The sequence below is a fragment of the Chelmon rostratus genome, chromosome 16, assembly GCF_017976325.1.
Source record: "Chelmon rostratus isolate fCheRos1 chromosome 16, fCheRos1.pri, whole genome shotgun sequence".
NCBI classification, from domain to species: domain Eukaryota; kingdom Metazoa; phylum Chordata; class Actinopteri; order Chaetodontiformes; family Chaetodontidae; genus Chelmon; species Chelmon rostratus.
In genome coordinates, this window is record NC_055673.1 from 3944983 (window position 1) to 3963180 (window position 18198).

The window sequence follows — 18198 nt, forward strand, 5'->3', positions numbered from 1 at the left end:
AAATCAAACCACTGATTGTTGCTCTGGAGGGGAGGCAAATGCTTACATGTTAATGACACTTCAGAGAAACATGCACACAGTCCAGTTTTTGCCACATGCTGTATGGTAGATCTATTGTTCGCATCATATCAAATGCATCACTGTGGCAGCTGCTGAATGCAACCAACACAAGCTGCACGCCGAAAAAGACTGTAAAAAGCAGAATGCTTTCGGTCACAAGGGCTCGGCTGTGCTTTGGCTGAGTCAGGCAGCCACTGAATGCAGCACAACAACGGAGAAAGAAAGTGAAAGAAAGAAGAGACGGGACTTTCCAGCACAGTGGTGTGGTGCGGTGCTATGGTGCAGAACTGGTTAGACAAAAGCTGCTCGGCACAAGGGCGCACCCAAAGACACACACGCATACACAGTATACACAGGTGCACGTTAAGGTTTGAGGATGCACATGACTACTTCCTGTTACAAAACCGTGACACAGCCACATGGTCAATAAGCCATCTTTTATCTGGCTCAGCACCTCTCAGTCCCTAACTTTCTATGCCGTACGTACGTCGACCATTTTGTGCTCAGGTTGTTGAAGCTCTCGCCCTAAGATGGCGGCGACTCCACTTTGTGCCCTCGTGCCTTCGTAACCAGCAGGCAGCACTCAACTGCTGATGGGAAGCAGCCAAGTTTACTGATGAGTCACTGTGACTGACACACACAGTGCGTCTCAAAACATGCAGAAACAACAAGAAATACGCTCCTTCTCAGCTGGACCACCACACGTTTCATCAGTTCATCAAGCACCAACAGTCAACCAACTTTCACACGCTTTTCCACAGAGGTAGCAATCCTTAAAAACATGAAAGGAAGTGCATCTAAAGTTAGGAGACATTTGCATAACAACAGCAGTACTCTGGAGTTTAATATTCTACTCCATGCAAGTTTTTCTTTAATATAATCACCTGCTGTTGCCCTTGATTTATTCTCACCTGATCTCATTGTTCCTCGGGGTCTCCCCTGCATATATACCAGCCCTCTTTGCCCAGTCATGAGTCAGATCATCAAATGTACCATTCAGTCTTGGTGGTCCTGTTTCTTTCCTGCCTGCCACTTGCCGCTTCAGTTCGCCCTCAGTGACCAAAAACCTGCTGCCAGTCTCTTCTTTAATGTCTTACCAAGTGAACGACTGACTGTTTTGAACTGCTCTACCTCCGCTTGACCTCACATTAGTTATATAGGCAGATAATTCTCGAACTTGACTATGCTGAAAAGTCAAACATTAAGCTTGGATTCTCAGAGCCAAAGTGTAAAATAATGCAGCTCTGCACCTCAGCTCTGCTACAGCTGCATGAGGGCAAAAACAGAAAATGTATGTTCATAAAAGCTGCGCAGTCATTAAAATGCAAGAGCAACGGATGCCCAACTTCTCCGAGGTATGTGACTTCAGCCGCCATTTTGTGGATGCACGGGCAACCTGACAAAATGGTGACATCGCTGCCTGAGCGGAGCCTGATCTTTGGCGATAGAGGGGGTTGGTGGTTCGACTCATGTCACCAGGCAACTTTCCAAAAAGCCTCGCTGCCAGAAAATAATTAGGTCGGTGATCAGGGACTTTCCAGGTCAGCTCAAACTATAAAACCCAACCTCCTTCACATTGCGCAGTCAAGTGTCTTAAAACCAGTAAATCAAGAGACCCAACAGACGCTGACATGTGATCAGGAAAACCCAAAGCCCTCAGACTAACCAGCAAAACAAATTCATAATTATCATTGTCAGTAGTGCTTGAAGCATTTAATTTTTAGTCATTTTTAAACGATTTGTCTCTCTTCTTTTTGTCGCACTGTAACGTATGAATGATGGATTTACAGTACATTTTATTATCACTACATCCTTATTCAGAAAAAACTATCCAGACCACCTCACTAACTTTTTACTTCGTGTGGCCGAAGCCTTTTCCTCCGTGTTTATTAGATGTTTAATTACGTCATTTGGATGAATGTGTTCAGATCATTGGCTGTGATCTGTGATCCATGATGCTGCTGATCAGTGTTTAATATGAGAGATGAATCGACCTTTGGCCACTCTGATCATAAATGATGGTTTATGGTGTCAGCCGTGTGCTGTCAGGCTAAACTTCTATTAATCTTTACCAAACACCAGGATGTGAAATGGAAAAATTACACCGTGGAGAAAAATCCATCAGGAAAAAAATCACACATTAATTGAATTGGTTTCATTCACAGTACCAAATTTAATTTCAATAGTCTACAAAATAAATAAGAACAGATGTACATTAACAGAGTTGTGAACGTGCTTTTCATGCCACATTATAACATATAGACATTTATAAACAACCATATTGGTCCATATTGATTAATCTTCACTATTTATACAAGATATTTACATAAACTCCGGCTGGCTCGCTCACATTTTAATCAGGTTAACATCAGCGCCACACAGCACGGCCATACAGGACAGGCATCAGCTCAGAGGCAGCAGTTTGTCACTGTGGGGAGCTTCCCTCAGTGAACAGCTTCTCCCTCAGCTTGTAGTAGCCCCCCTTCCTGTCCATCAGTTCCTGGTGAGTCCCTCGCTCCTGAACTCTGCCGCCACCGACCACCACGATCTGATCTGCCTTCTCAATGGTCTTCAGCCTGTGAGCGATGACCAGCACGGTCAGGCTGGGACAACTAGCCAGGGCCTGCTGAACCTGTGAGTCAATGATGGAAATATTCAGATTAGATTAGATAAGACTTTATTAATCTCACAGTGGAAAATTTTACTGTTTACTATTTATCATTTTATTATCTGTGTCCACCAGGCATCTCTGTTTTTAGGTGGAGGTAGAGCTAAAAGATAAGAAGAAGAAGAACAATAACACCCTTCATACAAGAATTGCATATAATCAAATAAAATACAACATTTTAAAAGAAGTGCAGCAGTGCATTAAGAGTGAGGCAAAGTGAGGAAGTTTCAGGCCTGTATCAGGGACGTCAGAGCTAGTTAAAGGCTAAAGTGAAGGGACACATTTTTAGCTTTCTTTTAAAAATATTTAGCAAGCTCACTTTTATTATTTAAAATGTATTGTGGTATATTAAAACAATGAAAAATGAGATGAGTGAGCACACAGAGCAGGACATCTGGGAGATCTGTCATAAAAAATGCAGTTTATTATGAATGTTTTCTGTGAACCAGTGGAAGACATTTTGCTTGTAGACAGGCCCAATTTGCCATATGCTGCACATTTTGCTATGCAACTACCCACATGTAGGCCCACATCTTGCAGTATCATTGTGAACATGTGCAGGAAACACATTTAAGGGAAGCACTGCGGATGAATCTTTTCAGAGGCACGACCTTTTTTGGCTCTTTTAGAGGTTTGAACTCAGCACTCAAACATGTGGAGATTTAATTTATGTCTCTTTGGTCTTGGTTATCCTGCTAGAAACCCATTCTTCACATTCTTTGGTTTTATTAGTGCATTTGTTATCGATAAACTGAGCAATGAGCACATGTTTATCTATGAAATGCTAATGTTTTTAGTCAGAACACTCACAGACAACCATTCAAAAATTCACTCACTGTAGTAATAGAAGTAAGGGTCCTCAGGTCTTCATCCACACATTAATCACTGTTAACTGAGGGTTTAGACCTTGCCTGAAATACAAACCTTGAGGCTTCTGGCCCTGGAGGGAACATGATTGGACGCCACTGTGTCAGAAGTTGTGACATACCTTATTTTCACTCTCAGTGTCCAGAGAGCTGGTTATTTCATCCAGAATGAGGACCTGCGGCTGTCTGACTAGAGCTCGGGCAATGGCGATCCTCTGCCGCTCGCTCTTGGACAACTGGCCGCCGCCCTCGCCCACCTCTGAGAATTAAAAAAATCCGAACAGATCGAGGATGTAGGTGTAAAATCTGAAAAACCAACCTGATGCAGAGAGATATCAGGAAAAGCTCAAATACTAGAGGAGTATTGTGTATGTATATTTGGCCTTTAATATGCATGCATTTACATACAGTAATGCTTAAAATAAATACAGAAAATTAAAACATTTTCCATCATCAATCTGGCTCTTTCCTCTAACTTCCATGGCAGGTTTCTATGTACATGCAGAAACTCCGCCATGTAAAACAGCAAAAAGGATGGCTGAAGGTATCACCTGTGTCGTAGCCGCTCTCCAACTGCTCGATGAAGCCGTGGGCGTTGGCTTTGCGAGCTGCTTCCTGGATCTCATCCAGTGAGCAGTCAGCAAGCCCGTAGGCAATGTTGTCTCTGATTGAGCCAGAGAAGAGCACGGGCTCCTGGTTCACCACTGCAAGCTGTTAAACACACGAACAAATAAACAGTCAAATCTTTGTAGAGAGTTAAATAAATCCAGATAAAAGACATGAGCTCCCATCAAAGAATGGTGCACATCATCAGAAAAAGAAGCACTGATTAATTACCTTCTTGTGGAGGAAACGGTGGTCGTAGGATTTTAGCGGCTCATTGTCCAATAGGATCTCTCCATCCTGCGGGTCATAGAATCGCTGCAGCAGACTCACACAGGTGCTTTTTCCTTCTCCAGACGGACCCACCAGAGCCGTCATCTGACCTGGCTTCAGCTCCAAAGAAAAGTCCTGCGGCAAAGAGGCAACAATGGTTGTAATAACACAGTCTCACTGCAATATTCAACCTTTACTGAGCCACACATGGACAGAGTAAATGAAAGCGTTCATCTGTAAAATCTTAGTGTCTGAACTGAAACCACGTTCCCGCCTGTATGCCTGCCGTGCAGACCTCACCTGCAGCACTGTTTTGTTGGGGTACGCAGGATAGGCGAAGCTGAGACGGCGGAGGCTGACATGTCCTTTCAGCTGATCCGGTTCGAGTTTCCCCTCTGTGCTGACCTGAGGTTTCCTGTCCAGGTACTCAAACACTTTCCCAGCAGCCCCCACCGAGTTCAGCATGTCGCCAAAGATGTAAGTGAGCGTCTGGAAGAGTGATCGAAAAACTGATCACTTAATAACACATTTTCATTCACAGAGTCAGAGTTGCAGTTTGTTACATTAAGTTTAGTTTAGTGTAATTCAGCACAATATTTCTGGTTTGACACCTTTTAAAGCTATGAGACGATAGAACAGACTTCCTGAGGACATGAAAGCTCATGCTGTTTTCCTCTTATCTGTTCACAGTGAGAGTATGTGAGTGCTAATTAAAATCAAGCTGTTAATGGCTCTTTAACTTTTTTCTTTTTTAAATGCTCATGTAAAGCATATTGACCCTCCTCTCGTGTATGAAATATGTTGTATAAAAACAGTTTGCCTCGCCTTGCTAAACTGTTTCTTAACTAACTTAAAAGTTTAATCACCAGCCCCCCTGCCTGACAACAGATCACAGAGCATTATGGGATACCCTGATGTTGTTTCCAAGGTGCGACTGGTAGAGGATGAAGGAAACCAGGTTGCCAGTGGTCATCTGTCCACTCTGGATGAACAGCCTGCCGTAGTACAACATGAAGACCTGCATGCCCAACCCTGTCACCTACAGACACACACACACACACACACACACACACACACACACACACAAAAAGGAACATAATTAGAAGGTGATAAGCAATGATGTGATCAATGCCACCTGATCTCCAAAAACCACATTTGTACAAAAAAAATTACAAACTTCTCACCCTCCGAGCGAGCAGGTAAACAGCCCTGACAGTGTCCCGGCGGGTCTTCAGGGTGTGCGTGTCCATCAAGCGGCCGTCATAGCGACCGGCCTCATGTTTTTCTGTGTTAAAGCTCCGTACCACACGAATACTGGACACTGCCTCATTCGCAGCCTCATTTGCCAGAGCCACAGAGTCCTGGACTGCGATGGACAGCCTCTGAGGGAGACATAAAGAAGACTTACTTTTACTTTTGTTTTTTGACTTAAGTTAAATAAGATGTATCAAATCAAGGCAAACCAGACCCTGTACGTTGGTGAAGGAAATAAACATCTTTTAATTAAACAACTGTTGGCTTAGAGACACAGAAGGTTTCATTTTAAGCTTCATGGTTACATCAGAGAGCAATACAGCTCAGATCTGTGTGATAAACAGTTCAAACTGAGTTTAGTCCTTCTGAGCGCCACTTGTCGTCAATGCAATGCAGGAAGGAGCGCTACCGCAGGTCTTTTATTCCCACCATTGTCAGACTCTTGTGTTTTCTAAAGAGTAACAGTAAATTTCTCCATTGTGAGATTAATAAAGTCTTAAAGTCTTGTCTTCTGAAAGACACAAGGAGCTAGCTGCTAAATAATTTTAATTTAAGGGTTACTTCAGTTAAAATGATGGTTTGAGTCTGTGGATATCAGTCTTAATTCAACGTTATTAACCGGCTTTTACCTGGTAGTGTGTGTCGTAGATGTTCTGAATGAGGCCGATGATGGGAGTCTCCATCAACACGAGGAAGGTGAGCTTCCATGAGAGATTTATCATAAGGGAGATCATGCCCAGTGTCTTGATGAGTGTCCTCAGCAGCACATTGACATTCAGACCAACAGTTCTTCCCATCAAGTTGGTGTCCTTAGACAACCTGGAGGTGACTTCACCTGCACAGAAAATGTTTGGCCATCATCTTCTGTCATGTTCTTTTGTCCTGGTCTAGTCTGTTTCTTTCATCTTGTGTCCCATTTTGTTATGCCTTGTCCTGTCCTGTCCTGCAATGTCCTGTCTTTATATATGCAATGTCCAGTCTTGACCTGAAGTTATTGTATAACTGCATGTTATATTAGCGAATGAGCCTTACCTGTCTTTGTGGTCTCAAAGAATCCAATTTCCTGTTTGGTCAATGCCTCAAACAGCCTGACTTTCACTCGGCATGTGTAGGCACTGATAGCACAAAGTAGGAGACCCCCTCTGCAGCCTGCACTCACAGAGCTAATCAACCAATCAAAGAGAAAGCCAGTGAGATGTTACCTATGAGCACCAGAAACATGCTGATGGATGGATGTGGAGGGAAGACACTGTCCCATACCTTCCCAGAGAGTACAGGCCCATGAGCAGGAGCGCAGATATGAATTCATTCGGCTGGTACTGACTCCCGAGGATGTCAATGACTCTCCCAGTGTAGTACGGGATGAACATCTCACCTGAGAAGACACACGCACAGGTACACATAAACACACACATACAAAGAGATGAATGAGCCATCAGCAAGGAAAAGGAACATCAGATTGTCACCATAATAAGTGGTTTACTGTGGATAAGAGCAAAGTGCCAACTCGTGCAAGTTGATAACTGTCTATCATGAATTTGCCCAATTTCCTTAGCATCTCTACTACTGGAATTATCATCATCATCGTCTTCTGGTGTACTTACAGACAACGGCCAACGACAAGAATACAAGCCCTCCCAGCAGCAGCTTATAGAGGGGTTTGCACAGGTACAGGACTCTCATAAACAGCTCTCTGGCTTTCTGCTTCTTCTCTTCACCGGCGGCCGCATCGTCGGTGTCCGGGATGGTGATCTCCCAAAACAGTGCAGCAGCCAGCGACGCTCCGGCACACATCAGCCAGCAGCGCACATCCGCCTGGAGGCCGCACTGTGTCTCCTCATGGTAAAGCGCTTCGGTGCCGGTCTCCAACACCGCGGGCAGCAGACTGTGCGCCGTTATAAAGCGAATCAGCGGCAGTTTGAGGTCCCCGAGGGTGAACAGAGTTACAGCAGTTAGTGCCAAGAACCGGAGAGCCGCACAAACCCAGAGACGCGCAAGATGCCCGAAGACGCTGCGAGTCACCACAAATCCCGACGCGTAAAACAAGGAAAGGTCGACGCAAACTGCTAAAATTAAAGCAACGAATTTGCCGATTGTTGCTGTATTGCCTGCCATTTCCCACCACCAGTTGTCCCGGAATGACCCGCACGCCGAGGTAACCGTGCTTTAGTTTTCATCCACTTTCAGTTTCATTTTCTGGCACGACCAAGGTTTCCCAGAAACCCCGAGTGCAGAGCACAACACTGAAATCTGAGGTTAGACAATGCAGGGTCCTTAAACTGAGTGGTTTCTAATAGCATCATCACCATCATCATCATCATCATCCTAACTAACCACCAGCTTTATCCTAGATAAAACCTAGAGAAAATTCCAGTGACAATGTCCAGTGTCAGTGAGAGGTATCTTAGAAAGGGATGGTTCATTGTAAAGAAGGGAAATTAAAAAATCTTTCGACATTACATTTTTACATTTACATTTCACATAATTTACTTTAAAGCATGGGTGGGACTCATTGTTTATGCACAGTGATAGATTATATTCACAACTGTATGATGGGTTTGTCATGACAAGCAAAAATCTCTTTCTATAGTTTCATAATTATCTTATTTTGGAGTCTTGAGCGCTACTGTGATTGTATAATATGTGTGAAAACCAATAAAAAATATCTGAATACAGTGGGTGACACCCATCCTGTGGTGGTGCAACGAATCTGACTTTCACTTTTCACAATAACCGACACAGACAACTGCTGCTGCTCATTTAGGAAGTGTGTGAGCATCTCTGTCGGACTGGGGGAAGCTAAAGGAATGCCCATTAAACATAAACTGGTGTGTCACCCCCATTGACTGACGATGAAGTCTTCAGTAAGGTTAACCTCGACTCCGCAGTTTATCCTCAGTAGATAAGTCAATAAAAGTAAGCTTCTTCCTGGTTATATTTTAATGATGAGCCACACACTTGACCAGCTAGTCATCTGAGGGTAGCTGCAGCTTTTATCTTATAAGGCTACCTGCTGTTACACCCGGAATATCTGTGGGAATTATAGAACAATGCAAGGATTTTGTGCTTTTATTAAAACTATTAGTGAAAGTATTCTTGTCCAGACTTTTTAGATTACAAAGTGAATTACTTGACAGTAGACAACTTTTACAGCTCAGACAAAAAGTGTGTGTGTGATGGCTTTTGTGAGCAAAACAAATACCTAATGGCATCCTGCACAACAGTGTCTGGGCAGAATAGGGATGAAAAATCTAGATATTAATCACTGATCATAGAAGGTGGGTAAGTCATTTCCTAGAATGACTTTCTCCTCTGTGCTGTGTTCATCAATGGTGACGATGTAGGCCACACCGCCACTGGAGCCATCGCGGCTCATTGCCAAAGAGAGAGCTGCGAGAGAGAGAAAGACAAGAAGAGAGGGGTGAGACAGGTGAGGAGACTGAACGTAATGATTTCATTTCTATGAGACCAAGTATTGTAATATACCGAACATGAAATATTAGCGTGAAAATCATTCATTCATTCAAAAAAGAAGATCTGAGACACAGAGAAAGACAAAGAGGAAGCTTAATTAAAAATGATGATAAAAAAGTAGAAATAATGAAAAGCCAAATCAGCAAAATCTAGAAAACCTTAGAAATAAATATAGGAATTAAAGTTTAATATAGATGAATCAACTACAACAAGAGCAGCTGGAGGTGAAATAAGATGAGACTAAAAATTTAAATAGCCCTTAGAATAAAAATGAGGTAAGCTTAGATCAGTTAGTTCAGTACAACAAGCAGAAAAGTCTCTTTTATTTTTCACAATCTGACAAAAAAAAAGCTTTCTATGGAAAATAAACTTACTGTTGACAACAAACTGCTGGCACTCCTCCCGGCTCATGCCCTTGCGATACTCGGCATCAACAAACCCGTAAACATACGAGCTGCCAGAGCCACCAACTGCAAAGGGTTGCCTCGTCAGGAGACCATTCAGGGTTGCAAACACCTGGGAGAGGTCAAAGGGTACAGAACAGAGGGGTAAGACAGGTCATAATGTCATTCTACATGGACACCTGTAAAGAATCCAGCAGCGAGGTCACATCAGAAGACGTTGCAGAAACATTCATTTTGACTTTGACATGTCTTTTTCCCGGTGACTTTTCTGGCTGAAGGCTCGGTTCTCTTCCCTCCAGCCTGCAGAGTTTACTGACCTGTCCTCCATCTCTTCTGTCCCAGCCGGCCACGATGAGATGCGCTGACAGCTCCTCCTTGTACTTGTACGAGATGTTCCTCACCAGAGTGGCAGCTGAGCGAACCTGGGGGTCCTCACCTATCTCAATACTGATAAAAGAACAAGATCAAATATCGTTATTACACACAGCCCAGCCCAGATTTTCCAGTAAATGTAATGAAACCAACTCATTTCTATCTGCCACAAGCCAAACATGTAATTGCTTGAAAACAGAAGGATATTCAGGAAAACTTATTCTAGTCAAAGGTTTAAGGAGATTATTATAAAATGAACTTCAAGATGCCTGTGATGAGGCAACGATTGGTTGGTGTTTCTACCATCACTGGTTGTGCTCTGTTCAACTCATTATATTGTTTACTTATTTATCATATCTTGCTTTTTTTTACTCTTTTCTGTTACACCCTTTGCAGCTTTAACACTGCAAATGTCTGGGCTATGGGATTAATAAAGGATTATCTTACCTTATTTTAGCTTGTGATTTGTGTCACACACACACATATGGAATATACAGTATTTATGTGTGTATGTTTTGTTTTTTCCATCTGTAGTCACTTACTTATTTAGATTTAATATTATGCTTGTTAAATTTGTCTTTTTCCAGAGACTGTTGTGTCACTGAGGATGGGGGGTGGGGGTGGGGGGGTCCTCAAGTGTTTGTTCTGTTTCAACATAGAAACACACTGTAACAGAGGATGTTTGCAAAAGCTTGTTGTCATTTAAACTTATGGACACTTTTGAAGACCAGCACAAGGCTGATATGTTTAGATTTATGCTGCCAGCAGATGAAACTGGGTGAGAATTGGATTGTACCTTAGTATTAGATGACATTTAAGTGTGTTGGTCAACCTTGACAGTGTAATCACCTGTGCACATCTAGCTGGTAGTTGACGATCTCAGCGATGGTTTGAGCGTCTGCTGCAGATCCTGACAGAGCGCAGTAGATCTTGTCATGGAGGGGAGACAGCTTGTTCATCACCCTGTTCACCACTGATGCCCTGGATGGAGGGATGAAGAGGGGGAGTGTGTGATTGCAGGATGGAGAAGTTGATATAGATGATCATGGGAAGCATTTGGTTCATGTGATTTCTTTGTTGTAAAGCATTTTGAGGTGCAATTCTTGTATAAAGGGCCATACAAATAAAGTTTATTATTATTATTATTATTACATAGAGAAAGAGGAGATACTGTATGTAATGAATCATGGGCAGGGAGAAGGGTAAGAATTATGCTTGAGAAGTTGAAGACCCACTGGTGTGTTAATAAAGATTAAGTATTTTTGCAGCATTATGCAGACAGGACACACATTGCATGGAAAACACATGCGCGCACACACGCACTAACTCACCCAGCAGACACTCGGGAATCAGACCCGAGCACGACTCCTCCATTAAACTCGATGGCAATGATGGTTGTCTATAAAGAGAAGCCGAAGCAATGAGTATTTGCAATTCATTCAAATCCCAAATCCGCATGTGGCCAAGCTTAAACCTCCAAGCTTTCAGCGCTGCGCACATTAACAGGTCACCAAGTCTCACAAAGACGATCACAGTCTAATACTTACTCCGGTTTTCACCTCCTCAGACAACCACTCTGGTCCCGTTTCTTCTAGCATGCTGAGGGCCTACAGAGAGTCCGTAACGACAACAACGACAGGTCTGTCCGCCAGGGACGTGAAGGCGACACCGGGCGTAAACCGAAGCGTCCAGTCGAGCAGTTCCGGTTTTATATCGTTTTCTTGTTGCTGGAAACCTTATTTCCAGCTCTAAAACTGTTTCGGCGCGTTTGCTTTACCAAATCAATTGTACAATCACACATCAGGCGGACTCCATGTTTTCCTGCATTAAATCGAAATTGAAAGTTAAAATGTCCCTCCTCCGCAAAGAGCCGTGAACGTGTCACAGCTTTGTCTGCAGTGAACGAACATTTCAGTCTCCTCAGTCTTTGAGGGAGCATGAGACTTTGTGATAGGTGACATTAAATACTCTGCACACAGTTTATGCATTCAAATGATATGGAGCAACTGCAACGACAATATTAATTTAAAAAGCATATCACAAATCCTTGAAGACGTTTTGAGCCACAGAACTTAAATAAAGAAAGAGAGGAATGTTTCAGAAAATATTTATTTTTATGTCCCATATTTTCATACATTTAAAAAACTTGTGATCAGGACAGAAAATAGGCAGAGAAACCTTAAGCCTATAGTACAATGGTTAATAATGATTATATTTTTATGATGGAATGATTCTGATTTTGTGTACTAGCCTGCATATTACCATAATAAAGACTCAACAATTGTCACACCACCATTTCAAAATTAACAAGTTTTTTATTTTCATTGTATATGAACTTGCTTTCCAGGTGTCTGACTTGTTCTTCAGGTGAGCGTGTGTGTATGATTTCTCACATTTCAGTCACACAGAGCAAAATAGTGGCTTCCAAGCAATAACACATTGGTTGTTCAGAGGCAGTCACTCATCATGGAATTTAGGCAACTTGTCACCAGGTACCACAACATGCTCCACTCCCGCTTCTGTGATCACCACCAGGTGAGCCACGCCGCCGCTGACGTTGTCTCTGCCCATGGCCAGAGCAAGAGCTGTGAGCAGGGAGGGCAGAGGAGGAAGGCAGACAGGAACAATAAACGGGAAATAAATTGAACAAGCACAGATATGCAGTTTATAGTACTCATACAGCTTCTAACTGCAAATACTGGGTCACCAACAAACATTTAGTTGCATTTAAAAACATCTTTCATTTATCTCTGTCCCTTAATTACAAACAAAAGACTTCTTATAAAAGAGATACATGTAACACTACAGATCCTTAGATATTTAGTATATAAGAACACAGACATCCTGAATCTGAACTCCTTTCTCTGAACGTTAATCTAGCCTCTCACTTCAGGTTAAATGTCCTACTCCTAAAGAGGTGCCAAGCATGAATATTTATCTGTATTACACCCTTAATTCATATTCAAACATTTTCATGGATTAAAAACCCAATTTCCCCAAAAGCCATTTCAAATCCTGACCTGAATTTCCTGACAAAACAAATGCAAACGTGTTTAAGTTTGGGTGCACAAGTAAGATAGTTCAGTAAAGAATGAAACAAAGAGTACCATTGGTGGCAAACTGTAGGCATTCCTCTCTGCTCATGTTGGGTTTGTATTTGGCGTCGACGTAGCCATAGATGTAAGTGCTGCCTGAGCCTGCGATGGTAACAGGCTGCCTGACTAACATCCCGCCTAAAGACACGACATACACCTGAAGAAGGATGCAAAATATCAGCAATGCAGCTGTCCGCAGCAAGCGCACTCGCCATGTACTATCACCATCGCTGCTTCTCTGATGTTTGATGGTCAAACACTTCCTACCTGTGAACCTTTCTTCCTGTCCCAGCCTGCCGTGATGAAGCCGGCCTGTACCTCCTCTTTGTTTTTGTAACACAGTTCTTTCAGCACAGAAGCAGCTGATATCACCAGAGGAGGGGTCTCCATCTGGACACTATGGATGAAGAAAGATCGGGGAGAGTCAAATTTTAAAGTCTGTGCTTTTGGAAACAGAAGAGTCTGTGACGCTAACATGTGCTTCTAAGTGCTTTCAAAGGCGTCTGGACTTGTTTGAGGTTCTGGAAGACGTTTCGTCTCTTATCCAGGAGGCTTCTTCAGTTTGAACTTACTGGTGAGGAGACCCAGGCATTTATCCTTGTGCCGGATTGTTCAGACCTTGAGAGTCGTTGAGGTCACATGTGAGTCGTTAGGGTCACTGTAGTCATGGTGTGAATGGGTGCTATGTGAGTCGTTGACCCACCCAGCCAGTATATGAGTTGCTAGGGTCACAGTAGTCATGGTGTGAATGGGTGTTGTGTGAGTTGTTGACCCACTCACATGACACCCATTCACACCATGACTCACACAACCCCAAGGATTTACATGATGGCTGTGTTTGACCTCAATGACTCTCAAGGTGTGAACAATCCTGCAAGAGGAAAAGTGCCTGGGACTTCCTACCAGTCAGATGGATCTGAAGAAGCCTCTTGGATAAGAGGCGAAACATCTTCCGGAACACTTTTATAGCACTTAGAAGAACTACGACCTGGATGAAAGAGAATCTTCACAGACAACCTAACGTGCTACATTGCATGCACAAAACTTGCAGAGGAGTCATGGAGGAATAAAAGCTGGATCAGAAAACATGCTTTCTCTGTGTGCGTACTTGTGTAATATGTGCCATTGTATTCATATGTGTGTGTGGCACCTGTGGAAGGACAGGTGGAACTTTGCAGCCTTGGTGACAGCCTGAGCGTCTGCGAGTGATCCAGCAATGCAGCAGAAGATCCGATCATGAACCTGAATCACTTTGTTGATGGTCTTAGATGACACATATTCCCTGAAGAGAGAGACAAGAAGAGCATGAACACAGCAGAGAAGCCAATAAGTTTATCTTAATAGGAAAGAGGTCCCACACATGCTTTCAGATTAATAAAGTAGTTGTGCACTATTCATCATTCAACCACTAATACACAACCCTCTCATTCAGGTTGAATTTTCTGTACGTGCAGGAAGAAATGAAGTGGCTTAATCAATGGTGAAAGAAGTATTCAGATCTTCAGACTTATTTACTTAAGTGAAAGTAGCAACACCACACCTTAAATATAATATATTATAATTGATTTCTTTATATACTGTTGGATTGTTTAATCTATACATAACAATATATAATATTTCATAAGATTATTATATGTTATGTATGTAAACTGTAATTTTAAAAGTAACTAGTAACTAGCTGTCAGATAAATGAAAAGGTAAAAGTAAGAAGTAAAAGTACAGTGTTTCCCTCTGAATTCTTGAGTAGCGGTATAAAGTAGCATGAAAGGGACATCAAATAAAGTGCAAGTACGTTCAAGTTCAAGAAATTTGTGTACATTTTCGTTATCATTTTTGTTTCTGTGCATCTACTTGAGTTTGTGGATGTTTATCCAGACTGTTATCAAGCAGTCCCTCTTCTGTATGAATGTGTTCAACATTGAAGGCATCAGTGTTCAGGTCACAACATCCTCACCCTCCAATGGAAGCCCTGGAATCTGACCCAATCACGACCCCTCCATCAAAAGTGGCAGCCAGGATGGTGGTCTGAGGGAGGAGAGAGGTGGAGAGTGTGACTGCTGGTTTACACTCTACAGCAATATTTAGCCAAATATGACAGAAGATAAATATTGCACTGGGTTGTTTCTCATGGCTCCGCGTTCATTTATTCAGACTGAACGCGGCTATGAATTCTGGGATTTGAAGTTCTGAGAAGGATGGGACTTGAAGAGCTATTAACTGAAAATCAAAGTGTAGCCAGTCGTGTTTTTATGTAGAAATGTGACGAATAAACTCAGTCAGGACTAACGTGAGCAGGTTGCTGACAATAAAACACGTGGAGTGTCCAGTCGATGTGTTTTCACTTGATGTATTCAGGTACAGCATCACCTGTTCATTCGCGAAATCGATTATTGATCATTCCACGCGTAATAGGCTTAGTGCTCCTTCTGTAGATAAATACTCGTGAACCGGTCCGGATACTCACCCCTGTGCTGACGCCTTTGACTTGTGAGTCCGTGCAGCGTTTCTCCATTTTCACTCCACAAAATCGAAAGAGAGGAAGAAGAGGCGACGCTCAGAACAGCGACCTCAGGCGCACGGAGACGCGCAGAGAAGCCGCGGACAGATCCGGGATGGCGCTATCAAATGTCCTCGAAACTCCTGCAGCTGGGTTTAATTTCGACAACGCAGCGAGGTATGAGCTTCTTAATGTCTTCTGAGCAGCAGCCTGTATCACTAATGACAGAAGATGAAGTAAAAGTGACGCTTACATTGCGCTTTCACCGGGATCAAAAGTGAAAGCAACTTTTTTCCTGCGTGTTTATCAGTTGAATCAATGAAACAATATGGTGATGATGTGTTCACGGGTAATATAGTTTCACGAGGTGACCCTCATCTGTTATCCCCTCTTCTGTCTCTCTCTCTAGGAATGCTGCGTTAGAGGGTTTGTTTGAAGGGGGGCTGAAGCCCAAACCTCTGAAAACAGGCACCACGATAGCGGGAGTTGTGTTCAAGGCGAGTATAAAGCTGCGTAAACTGAAAACATGAATGCACCAAAACAGTGACTTTCTATGTTTCTTCTTTACACTGCTTTTCAAAGTACACCACATTACTAATTACTTATGTATGCTTTGCAATATAGTCCACAGTTTTAGTTAGGCTAAAACACACTGGTATGGTCCTTGAATGAACTTGGTTACTAACCCAGTTCATCTGTGTTGGTGCAGGATGGGGTGGTGCTGGGAGCAGACACAAGAGCTACCTCCAGTGAAGTGGTGGCCGACAAGATGTGCGCCAAGATCCATTACATTGCTCCAAATATATAGTAAGTCTCATACATGAGCAGAGATACCTTCAGATACTGTTATGAGTCTATGAGTCTATTGCTTTTTTGCAATCATTCTCTTTTTTGGTGTGCAAAACGCCTCCTTTACTTGTGATTTCCTACATAACCCAGAATGCCTTACAGTTCCGTCTCTCTTTCTCTGATTCCTCGCTCTCTCTCTGTAGCTGTTGTGGAGCAGGTACAGCAGCAGATACAGAGAAGACCACAGAGCTTGTCTCCTCCAACCTCACCATCTTCTCTCTGAACAGCGGGAGGAACCCTCGTGTCGTCATGGCCGTCAACATACTACAGGATATGTTGTACAGGTTTGTGGTACACACTCACATGTACCTGTGTCTAGAGGTGTGTGAATGAGTTCAGTTAAACTCACAGTGAATTAGAAAACCGTGGTGTTCACCAGGCTTCCTGTGTTTTGATCTCTGCGGCCCTCAGGTATCACGGCCAAATTGGTGCCAATCTTATACTGGGAGGAGTAGATTGCACTGGGAACCACCTGTACACAGTGGGGCCATATGGGAGCGTAGATAAGGTGCCCTACCTTGCAATGGGTATGTTACATAACACTATTCTACATGCATTTTTTTCACTGTCGGACAACATCCAGTCTGTTTCATCTGACTTTTTCTTGTGTCCATGCAGGATCCGGTGATCTGGCTGCTCTTGGGATTCTAGAGGATGGGTTCAAACCAGACCTGGAGGTACACCACCTGGACAGCTGTTGTTACATATTGTGACAATGATTGCTAGTCGACCTTTCAGATATGATCACAAGAGTATTTCACTTACTTGTGGTCATCTTTAATTGAATAATTGCAGTGTAGCAGGGCTGTAGATAGAAGAGGCCTCTGCATTATGCAAACATAAATATTAAAAGCCATTAATTCTCCTCCCTTGGTGCATCGTGTCCATTATCAAATAGAAAAACTGAACGAGGGTGCTGGCATTTGGAAATTGCTTCCGATGGATTCTCAAACTGACGAATGCCTCTGTCTTCTCCTTCATGTTCTGTACTCTATGTCTGTGTTTGCCTGTCTCTCCATCATTTCACTGATTTCGCTCATCTCTCTCAGCTGGAGAAGGCAAAGGAGCTGGTGCGTGGTGCCATCCACGCAGGAATCATGAGTGACCTCGGCTCAGGCAACAACATCGACATCTGCGTCGTCACCAGACAAGGAGTGGACTACATCAGACCGTACCAGGAGTCGGAGTTCAAAGACAACAGGTGGGCCAGTATGAGTATGAATAGATCTGCTTTTTACTTCTCAGCAAGTAGTAAATATGTTTAATGTGTCGTTGTCAGTGTGATTATCATATTATCTGTGTGTCTCCTAGGAAAATGAAATACAAATACCGTCCAGGCACGACATCGGTTCTGACAGAGAAAGTAGTCCCCTTAAAGCTGGAGGTTGTACAGGAGACCGTGCAGCGGATGGATACCGCCTGACGCACAATCGCACCACATTGTTATTCACTAGATTTCAAATATGCGTAGTGAAACATCGCAGACATTTTATGAACACTGTCATTATAGTTTCTGCTCTGCTGCTATGCTTAACTGTGATGTGGAATAGATGTAATACTGCAGTACCACAGTAAAGAACTGGAAGGCTGCTATTAGGCCACAATGAGCCGACTGTAACATGTTTTTACAATATGGAAAAATAATTAAAAATCACTGAATAAAATCCTGTTTGACCTCTGTTGCCTGACTTTTGACTCACTCGTTGTAATATTTTGGTCCCTGACATCAGCCCTGTACTTACAATAATACACCCAATAAAAACAAGCGCATCTAGGCTGCTGC

At 43.0% G+C, this 18198-nt stretch overlaps 4 protein-coding genes across 4 annotated transcripts; 1 reads left to right on the top strand and 3 right to left on the bottom strand.

The window, feature by feature from the left end:
• Positions 1–2214: 2214 nt before the first annotated feature.
• Positions 2215–8074, bottom strand: tap2a (transporter associated with antigen processing, subunit type a). Its single transcript, XM_041955196.1, has 11 exons — positions 7329–8074; positions 6985–7099; positions 6757–6887; positions 6354–6559; positions 5655–5852; positions 5381–5509; positions 4771–4959; positions 4432–4605; positions 4146–4305; positions 3717–3853; positions 2215–2692 (listed from the first exon to the last, which is right to left on the bottom strand). Exons 1-11 carry the CDS (start codon positions 7837–7839, stop codon positions 2486–2488), a joined length of 2157 nt encoding a protein of 718 aa, XP_041811130.1. The 5' UTR covers positions 7840–8074; the 3' UTR covers positions 2215–2485.
• A 704-nt stretch (positions 8075–8778) lies between these two features.
• psmb9a (proteasome 20S subunit beta 9a) lies at positions 8779–11842 on the bottom strand. Its single transcript, XM_041955223.1, has 6 exons — positions 11522–11842; positions 11306–11373; positions 10824–10955; positions 9920–10049; positions 9573–9714; positions 8779–9114 (listed from the first exon to the last, which is right to left on the bottom strand). Exons 1-6 carry the CDS (start codon positions 11570–11572, stop codon positions 8987–8989), a joined length of 651 nt encoding a protein of 216 aa, XP_041811157.1. The 5' UTR covers positions 11573–11842; the 3' UTR covers positions 8779–8986.
• A 225-nt stretch (positions 11843–12067) lies between these two features.
• On the bottom strand, positions 12068–15817 carry psmb12 (proteasome 20S subunit beta 12). Its single transcript, XM_041955222.1, has 6 exons — positions 15534–15817; positions 15024–15094; positions 14220–14351; positions 13337–13466; positions 13082–13226; positions 12068–12559 (listed from the first exon to the last, which is right to left on the bottom strand). Exons 1-6 carry the CDS (start codon positions 15579–15581, stop codon positions 12432–12434), a joined length of 654 nt encoding a protein of 217 aa, XP_041811156.1. The 5' UTR covers positions 15582–15817; the 3' UTR covers positions 12068–12431.
• psmb13a (proteasome 20S subunit beta 13a) lies at positions 15586–18190 on the top strand. Its single transcript, XM_041955220.1, has 8 exons — positions 15586–15743; positions 15976–16063; positions 16276–16373; positions 16559–16699; positions 16827–16942; positions 17034–17092; positions 17465–17616; positions 17727–18190. The coding sequence occupies exons 1-8, from the start codon at positions 15682–15684 to the stop codon at positions 17836–17838; spliced, it is 828 nt and encodes a 275-aa protein (XP_041811154.1). The 5' UTR covers positions 15586–15681; the 3' UTR covers positions 17839–18190.
• Positions 18191–18198: the final 8 nt, after the last annotated feature.